The 10210-nt window shown below is 41.4% G+C and overlaps 1 protein-coding gene across 1 annotated transcript; it reads left to right on the top strand.

Annotated features, from left to right (window-relative positions):
* Nucleotides 1-3395: 3395 nt before the first annotated feature.
* desma (desmin a) lies at nucleotides 3396-9799 on the top strand. Its single transcript, XM_086051871.1, has 10 exons — nucleotides 3396-4033; nucleotides 4317-4377; nucleotides 4533-4628; nucleotides 5265-5426; nucleotides 5549-5674; nucleotides 5880-5990; nucleotides 6206-6315; nucleotides 7105-7157; nucleotides 7458-7549; nucleotides 9336-9799. Exons 1-10 carry the CDS (start codon nucleotides 3468-3470, stop codon nucleotides 9375-9377), a joined length of 1419 nt encoding a protein of 472 aa, XP_085907997.1. The 5' UTR covers nucleotides 3396-3467; the 3' UTR covers nucleotides 9378-9799.
* The last annotated feature ends 411 nt before the right edge of the window (nucleotides 9800-10210 follow it).

Raw genomic sequence — 10210 nt, 5'->3', positions numbered from 1 at the left:
TATTACCATATGTCTTGATGGAATTGTATGCATGCAAGAGGAATTTGGATTCCAAATGAACATGTGCTATATGTGAAAGTGGGCGTGTGGGGTGTGCATATGCATTTTAACCCTGGCTTCTATTGATTAATACATTTTTTTTCATGTTTGTAAACGTACAGACCGTTGCCTATAATACAGATTGTTTTATTGGACTGTGTACATTGAGATGTTGCAATTGCACTGAAATAAAGCAGGATGTGGTCTTTTAAACTGGTGTGGCTCATGAATCACAGGGTTTGTTTTAAAGTCCAGTTGCTTTTCCTGTCACACGTACTGAGCTGCCCACGGCCCCAAGATAGACTGAAATAGATTTGGAACTGCTTTGCATGTTACACTTTTGTATGCAATCACCAACACACACACGCACACACAGCCACACAGTCATGCCTTTACACTCATTTTATCGTCCTTGTCACTCTTGCTTGGCAGATCACCATGTTGGCATGTGTGTATATGTATTTGTTTGGTTGCTAGGTAACATGCATCCCACATTTATAATAGATTTCACTAGCTGAACGCCATCGTCCGTGCGTGCACACTATCGGGGGTCCTTCTAAACATGATTTTTGCCGTCAGGCTGTCCAGCTCAGTGGTAGCATGTCTAGACATGACACAGCATTTAATCTCTGAAAGATAAAGTGATGGTGATGGAGTATTAATGCTTTCATTTGCATTGTTACTACTATTAATTAGAATTAGGATGCGATGAAGATGTTGCCGTTGCAATTTGACTTTGCTTGCACTGATATGTTTGTTTTGGTGATGAGTTTGTGAAAGTAAGTACTAATAAAATACTAATACAAAAAAGTGCTGAATTCAAAGCAATTGGACAAAGAAGCCATAGTTTAAAAACACCTTTTTCTAAAGTGTCCAGTAACCTTTCATCTGGTTTGCTGATTAAGTCCTTGCCCAGTCTACTGCAGTTTAAGTTGAGTTTCTAATGCACACAAGATGTGTGTGTATTACACAATGGTGGTTCTTCTCTTTTTCTAATGTTAATTTAGAATAATGAGCAGATATGTTTGTTTTGTAACTGACATCATGCTCAAGTTGGAGGCCTGGCGGGGAGGGTTTGGCTGCCGCGTACTGTTCATATTCGTTGACTTGTTTGGGACATGTGTTCCTCCTAGCCGTGATGAGATCTGAGAGCTAATTTAAGTTTGTTTTCTGGCTGACTGTCCCAATGGTTCATCTGTATATCTGAGCTCGTTAGTCAACTCAGAAGTTACTCATTCTATGTTCCGCGCTGGTGATTCAACTGTAAGTCTCTATGAGGAAATTGATGTGAGACGGTTCCCGCCATCATGTCATCAGATAGTGCAGTCAATTCTCTTTCGTTCTTATTCGATCATTTCCCTCCTCCTTGTAATGAGGAGACCATGCATCACTCCTGGAATATGAACGCAGTAATGGGGCAATCAGGATAGCACCTTTTGTTTGTAATCACACTGCCATAAAACCCAATCAAAGAACAGACTATGTGGCTACTGGCTCATTTGTGACAGGTGGACTAGTGTTGGCACTGGCAGTCACCCAGCTCCAAAATATTTGACCTTGTCTGTTGTTAGTGGCTGGTCTTGGTTGTGATTACAATATTATGTGTTACTGTCAAGAAAAAAAAAAACAATAACAGTGGCTTCTCTTCTATGGTGTGTATCAGTACTTTTACTGTATTAGCTGTCATGTCCCATGATCCTTTGGGCGTGTGGGCTGGACAAGACTGTTCAAACAGGAATGCTAAAAATAGTGTGACAGCACCGGCAGCTGACACATGTGCCTCATGAAACGCGACTACAGGCACGGCCGCACACGGGGGCCCATTGAACCACTGTAGCCCACCACCCTTTCATGTACATGTAGCATTACTTGGATGCTCATATTGACTCTTCTAAAATATTTCCCATTCCCATTCCTTTGAGATATGCTATAGGTGTACATTCAATGCCTGTGTGGCTTCTGATTGATCTTTTTTTTTTCCTTGTTTCTTGTGCCTCAGATATTGAGTGTGCTGTGCAGAAAATAGTCTTTGAGAGGTTTTCTTTTGTGATTATTATTGATCTCTTTGACTCTTTTCAGCAATGTCTATCGGCCTACTGTACATTTTCACGGTATGACCGTTATCCTGAGGCAGTGCAAACTTTTTACCCACCTGCTGACCCTCGAGATCACCAACCCTATTCTATATAGTGAAGCACTGTCTGTTGCTTTCACCTACAGCTCACTAAATTACTATTGAGCTTCTTTCTCCACCGCTTAAAACATCGTTTTGGAAAGGCCAGGTCTTCATGCAAGTTAAATAACAAGACCTTGTTTTATCAAAACAAATGGTAAATTGCTACATTGCCTTGTGATAAATATATACAGTTTATATATATATTTGCTATTCTAGTTTAAAAGTATCTTTCAGGATGAAACAACACACAAATAGCATCATGCTTCTGTTCTGTGAGAGTGTGGAGACCCCCGATGGCAAAATTATGTGACCTTCTTGGCAGTAGCTCAAACCGCTCCTTACATAACTGAGGGCAATGTATGACCCTGCTATAACTATAGCTACTGACTGGGTGGCAACTCACACTGTGTATATAGAACTGATGTGGTACCATAAAAAAATATTATTATTATATCATGTTTAGGATTTGGGTTTAAGATGGATTGTCCCAACTCTTACAACTGTTTATGTTCAAACAAAATGGAGGAAGTTGCATGTTTGCCTTTTGACTTCCACACTTAATGAATATACCGTGTTCAAGGACTATACAACTCACCATAACATTCTGGGTTGTTGGACTGACCGCTCGCAAATGTGTCACTCAATTATATACAGTATTCATCTGTCGTACACGCACACACACAGACACACAAACACTTGAAACCAGACCCACTGGACAGCTGAATGGACGTCTGGCAACAGGAGGCTATTGGGGGTTAGGAGGCGAGGAAGGCACTGTCGAACAGCTGAGTGGCTACAGAGGGGGGAGGAAATGTCGAGCATAGGCTTTCGGGGTATGTATGTAAGCAGTCGGAAGTTTCTAAAAATCCACCCAAATATATTTAGCTATAGGATATGGGCGAATAACTAGAAATGCCATGATGCAGTGCAGGTGTGCCTAATGTCACTGATACTGTAAGTACTGTACAAATGCTTTGGTCTTAACGTTGGTAAAAATGTGAAAATTGTGTAATAGCGATTAAAAAAAACAACATAGTTAAGCCAGGGTGGAGTCAGGTGGTAGCAAGACAAAAGAGGTCATGGGCGGACATAGAGGAGGTGTCGGGGTGACGGTGGGTGTGGCAAAGCTACAAATAGCCACGCTTGCTGCTGGGGGATTCTTCACTTGGTTCCTCTCCCATTCACCCAGCGACTCAGTTGGGTCTTGGCTTCTCGAGCATCTCCACCGCACCGAATAGTCAAACCAGCAGCCATGAGCAAGTCCTACTCCTCCTCGGCCCAGACGGCCTCTTCATACCGTCGCACGTTTGGTTCTGGTGTCAGTTCATCCCCGATGTCTTCCCTCTTCGCCACTCATGGAGGAGGAGGTCGCAGCTCCGCAACCCATACTACTCGAGTGTATGAGGTGAAGAGTGGCGCTCCTTTGTATTCCAACTTCAGGGTGTCCTCCGGCGGTGCTGGGATTGGCTCCTCCACAGCCTTGCGCACCTACGGCGAGAAACTTGACTTCAACCTGGCCGATGCCATGAACCAGGACTTCCTCAACACAAGGACCAACGAGAAGGCCGAGCTTCAGCATCTCAATGACCGCTTCGCCAGCTACATTGAGAAAGTTCGTTTCCTGGAGCAGCAGAACGCTGCCCTGACGGTGGAGATCGAAAAGCTCAAGGGCCGTGAGGCACCTGGGCGTGTGGCTGAGATGTACGAAGATGAAATGAGGGAGCTGAGGAGACAAATTGAAGCTCTGTCCAACCAGCGTGCCCGTGTGGAGGTAGAAAGAGATAACCTGGCTGATGACCTTCAGAAACTGAAGCTCAGGTAGGTCAGAGGGTGGCTGAAGTCCAAACACACTGTCGCATTTTGAATCAAGGCCACAATAGGCCTGCATTAACATCAGCAAACTACTGCACGTGAATCCGTGTGCTCATTTCTGTCCTGTCATTTTTCTGAGTGTACAGTGAAAGTTTTTCATGTGGAACCAACTAAGAACAAAACACCCACCACTCAGTGTCCATTGTGACAGTTGTGTGATAGCCTAGGAATCAATCGGCTGTTCTTTTTTTATACAAGTCTCATTATTTCTTTTATTTCTTCACTGCAGACTACAGGAGGAGGTTCACCAGAAGGAAGAAGCCGAGAACAATCTATCTGCTTTTAGAGCTGTATGTCGTTTTTTTCCCCTATTCACTATCTTGTTATTTTTTACTTCATTAATATGACTGCAATACCCATCACTAATCTGTGGCTCGATCGACTGTTGCTATTGTGATCCTTGCACGGACACTGTAATTTTCTGCTCTTCCTGTTTCGTATTTAGGATGTGGACAATGCCACTCTGGCCAGGTTGGACCTGGAGAGGCGCATCGAGAGTCTGCAAGAGGAGATTGCCTTCCTCAAGAAGATCCATGAAGAGGTTTGTTGAGCAGTCAGTTAAATACAGTACATCTTTTGTAGCCATTGACCACTGTCCAAGATACTCTAAATAGACTACATCAGATGCTGGCTCATTGTGAAGTTCACGGGCTGGAATATGTCTCACATAAACACCCAGGCTATTTATTACACCTTTCACAGTAACACACATTCAGTGAACCTCATGATTATGGTGAGTTTGAAGAAGCATATGCAGAGGTGCTGTTCTTTTACACCTCAACTTTGACCTTAGAGAAATTCTCAACTGTGGACTGCTTCAGGAGAGCAGGTCAGCTGTTGTCTATATCGACGCAAGGGAGAAAAAAGGACCGTCTGTAGGCTATGTGAACAGATGCAAAGCTATTTATACCATTTGGTTGGTCCACAGGGCAGCTGAAGTCAACCAAGGCTTCCCAGTTTAAATGTACCAGTTGTGCTGAATTAAACGAGCCTATTATAGTTGCCTGTTCTCCGCAAGAACTCAAATCTAATATTGAACAATACTGTATATGACGTTGCATAAACAATGCAATTGCAATGATATCTTACACTTAACATTTAAGGTTGCCATAAAGAGTTGACATTGTGTCTTCATCACAATGTTAATGAGTCATGTTGAAAATGAATCTCTCTACAGGAGATCCGTGAGCTGCAGAGCCAGATGCAGGACACTCAGGTGCAGATCCAGATGGACATGTCGAAACCTGACCTGACCGCAGCTCTGAGAGACATCCGCATGCAGTACGAGGCGATCGCTGCCAAGAACATCTCAGAAGCCGAGGACTGGTACAAGTCCAAGGTAGGGTTTCCCGTACCAAGCCTTCTCAACCTTGGAAAAGTCCTTTTGAAAGCTCGACTTGACTGCGTGGGCAAACTTTCTTCTGCGATTCTACAGCTGAAAACTCAACCCTCTTTTCTCAGGTCTCAGATCTGAACCAGGCTGTGAGTAAGAACAATGATGCCCTTCGCTCTGCCAAACAAGAGACCATGGAGTACAGACACCAGATCCAGTCCTATACCTGTGAGATTGACTCACTCAAGGGCACCGTGAGTATCAAACAGTTTCTCTTACCATATTAAGCATTTTTTTCTCGTTCAAGTTCTCCACCTCTTCTCCTTTTTATAAGACGATATGTTATAATGAATTTGGAAGCTGCTGTTTCAGAATTTTTTTTTTGCTTAATATCACGTTAATGTCTTGATGTCTTCCATTTGGACCAGTGGCTAACCTCACATCTCTGTTACTCCATAGAATGAGTCTCTGCTGCGTCAGATGAGAGACATTGAGGACCGCATGAGTCGCGAGGCTTCTGGTTACCAGGACAATATCGCACGTCTGGAGGAGGACATTGCCAAGATGAAGGTCAGTATTTTATATTCCACCTGCAAACTAAATTAAACAGCATCCAACTGATGCATAAGTCGCAAATGCAGATCGCAGATAATATGATGCCCTGCTGAGTGTTCCTGAGCGCACTTAACACCTGCCACCGTTTGTCACAGATGGGTTTATTTACAATCATGGCAGTGCTTGAATGTTTGGGCAAGGCGTTTATTTGACGACAGCATGTTTTCCAGGATGATATGGCCCGTCACCTGAGGGAGTACCAGGACCTGCTCAATGTTAAAATGGCTCTGGATATTGAGATTGCCACCTACCGCAAACTGCTGGAGGGAGAGGAAAGCAGGTGTGCTATTCTCATGTAAACTTGTACAGCATACAACCCCCACTAGACTTTACACAGGTCTGACCGGCCGGAGCGGATCGGCAGATAATTTGGATTTCGTGCAAAATTGCAGTCGGTTGTAATGTCATAATTTGCTGAATCGATCAATGACGTCATGGATCGATCGGCAAATTATGATATAACTGTAAACACAATCTCGTTCACTCAAAGGACGTTCCAAGGTTTCTCATCATATATAGTCCGATTTTTTTTCCAGTTTTTTTCTCCAATATTCAGATTTCTTTTTCATTCGACTGTACAGTACATGAACAAGCTGTTGAACAGATTGGTCCTGATTCTAATCGGATTGGTGATTGGTTATGTTCTTTCTTTTTTTAAACTCACTGATCAGTGATCACCACCAAAATCCTGATCGTGTAAAGCCTAACCCCTAATAGGTGAATTTGTGAATTCACCTATTTGGGATTTTTTTTTTACGTATCTATCATTATTTGCTAAAAAACTAAAATACTAAAAATAAAAGTCTTCCTTTGCTGCCGTCTTCTGGCTTCTTGGTGCCAAAGAACTACGTTGAAATAAGTTGAGGAGCTCCAATTAGACAAAAGTAGTGCTTTTCTACCATCTTGTGGCAATTATGAACCTTTTGAGGAACAGTTATTGGGGATTTTTGCTATTCCCAACAGGTTCAGTCACTAACCTGTGGATTATTGGGGGAACGTGTATGTCTGAAACGTAATTCATATTCATATTTTCCTTACATATGTTACATCTCTATGTTTTCTTTTCTAGGATCACCACCACTATGCCTGTCCAAACTGCCTATTCCTCTATTGGCTTTAGAGGTAAGTGAAACTGTGTAGCCGTTTAGCAAACATACCCATAAGAATACCATTTTAAATTGTAGAGGAAGGGATAAAAGACTAATTATAACCCATTACCAAACATGGGGGTTGCTATTTTGAGGTCATTATATAACTCCAGTGACCCATACTCACCACTGTGTGGGGATATATGACATGTAACCAACCCTTGGGGCTCACTGGTTCATATAACTGGTGTGTGGGCTAAGCTGAGAGTCATGAGTGTCTGTCATGAATTGAAATATTTAAAATGATACTATGCCTGCGTATGTCTCATCCCAGAGACCAGTCCTGAGTCTCAGCCTCAGCGTTCCTCCGAGACGCACTCAAAGAAGACGGTTCTCATCAAGACCATCGAGACCCGCGATGGAGAGGTTGGAGCAAGTACACATGCACACACACTACCATTAGAAGTCATTTACAAATGAACCAGCGACATCTTTTTTTCATATCCAGATGACATATTCTGTGAGCCAGGGCGCTAGTGCCTGACGTGTAAGTCAGGTTCAAGAGTTGCACTTCTTTTTTCAGCATATGGATGGATGCAATCTACTAGATTTTAAGAAAAAGTCCAGGTTTCCTACAGTTGAATCATATCTTACAATTGTCTAATAGCCAGTTCAAAACAACATCTGATATTGAAATATTACTGACTTGAAATCTAGTTTTTTGCATCATAGACCTTGCACGAGCACTGATAAGGGCTGCCCTCACGAGAATTTTGTACTAATGGTAACGCACTATGAATTGTACAAATCATAAATTTTAAGGTTGAATAGAAATTGGAGCAACTCTAGAATCAAACTTTAGTGTTTAGAATGTTAAACACACTGCAGCTTTAAACAAAAAAAATAAATTAAGGAAATACTTCTGATAAAATGAATTTGAAAACACAAAGTAGTTATTATGAAAATGAATACAGTAAAACACGCTGCATGTAAATGTGCCTCTGAAAACCTCCGTTAAAGTAGGTACACATCATGTCAGTCTTTAACAACCTACTTAATTAAATCAGAGTGTCTAATGGAGTTTTTAAAAGAAAAATCTAAAAGTAAAATAGTCACACGTCTGTTTTATTCTGGACCTGTTGATAAAACCTGAAGATTATTACCCATTTTTTTTCCCTCTTGACTCTGCTGACCGTGACGACTTTGACAAAAGTTGTTGACATCTGAAGATGCTTTACTCATTGGCCGATTCACATACATGCAAAAACATACAAAAAAGGGAAACAAATAATTCAGAACTGAACTAATAATGGGTACTAAACTAGACTCTGATGCGAAACAAATAACACATTTAAAATATGTATTATATACAACACATTTGTGTCATAAACCTACCCTTTAGCTTGAGCTTTAACTCGTTCAAATGAGGCATAATCATTGATTCTCAACGTGTGGTAAATGTACCACTAGTGATATGCGTGCTCCCTCATGTTGTGGTAGTATGCCTCTGTACAGTTCAGTTGTATTTAACTTTTCACTTAACATTCAAGAGCTATTTGATTACAAATGTTTATGAAGGTATATTTTTTTTATTCACTTTCATGTGCAGTACATTTTCATTGAATCATTCTACAAGTGCTGTCTTTGTATTTTCCTCTAGTTCAGTGCAGCGTGATCAAACTGCTTACTATAAAATTTAATATATTTTTTTTAGGAATTAAACCCCTGCCTTGTTTTTTGGTCTACTACACATCTGTGTTTTAATGTTGGACATAATCGCAATATTTTTAGGAGGTACTTGGTTGAAAAAGTAAATTGTTGTAAAATTCGTTTTGCTTTGCAAATAAAAGTGTACGGCAATGTTTTGGGACAACATGAGCAACATTATAGTTACTTCTCTCTTTTAAGCATTGGGGGTGCTGAGATGAAATTTAGGAGTGCTCATTACCATTTTCTACCAAATTCTCATGAGAAAAGGTTGCTTGTAAAAAAAAAAAAAAAAGTTTAAATAAACCAGCAGCACTGACAGACCTTTGTCACCCTCTTCCCGTCTCACCCTCTCACTTCACTCTTGATGACGCAAGACACTTAACAGTTGATGGGAAACACTCTCCCATGTTATCTGCAACACACTTTGATCTTTAATGTTGTACAATAAATAGATTCTTAACCAGCAATCAAACTATTTTTATATCTCTGCTGTCTTTCACAGGTTGTCAGCGAGTCCACACAGCACCAGCAAGACATCATGTGAACAGGAGGTGATGACATGAAAAATATTATTTACAATAAGTTAAAAAAAAAAGGATAAAAATAGAAAATGTAGGCATCTTCCCACTGTTATGTAATGGTTTATGACAAATCTTGTAAGCCACTAGTGATCAAACATGGTCGGAGCGCATTGTGATGGCACGTATTCCACGTTTTGTCTGTGCAAATGCGCATTTGTGCAACTGGATGGAGAATGGCTTGTGTTAGTGTTAGCGGCTGGAGCAAAAGTGGGAAGATGGTGGTTAAGAATGTCAAGAAACATCTATTGAAAAAGGAACTAAGTCATGTGTGACATTATGATCTTGGCCTTGTGCCGAGAGCGTGTGATTGTGTGTGCATGGGCGACCATGTGGAGCTGCTTCACTCTGACTAAAATCGCAAAATAAAAGACATTTGTTATCACAACTTGTTCAATGTTCTTTAAGTCAACTTTGAAAATCATATATTATAGCCCCCTCTCATGTGGCCTGTGTGCACTACATTTATCATCTGAAACAATTGCTTTGACACCAAGCGTGCCATTTTGCTCTGCACATTTAATTCACTCTTTGAGAAAGTGGGGGCCCGGTCGAAATGATCAGAAATGGACTCTGTGAACAATGGCTCGTTAATGAGGTGGGCCCTGCTCGAGCGAGATCTGCAGTGCAGCATGTGTCTGAAGTCGCTGGACTGAAAATGTTAGCAGAGATAAGAAGCGCAGGGGGGAGGAAAATACAGCATGCAGCAAGACAGCAAAGCTGGGAGGAGAGCACAGGCAGCGTGAAATACAAAGGAGAGTTTGATTGTAATGAAAAGGTTATAACGGGATAGAGATAA

This window comes from Filicampus tigris, chromosome 14, assembly GCF_054856515.1.
Source record: "Filicampus tigris isolate MCC_2025a chromosome 14, RoL_Ftig_1.0, whole genome shotgun sequence".
NCBI lineage: Eukaryota > Metazoa > Chordata > Actinopteri > Syngnathiformes > Syngnathidae > Filicampus > Filicampus tigris.
Note: the sequence above shows the minus strand (reverse complement) of the source record. Positions and strands in the feature narration are given on the sequence as shown.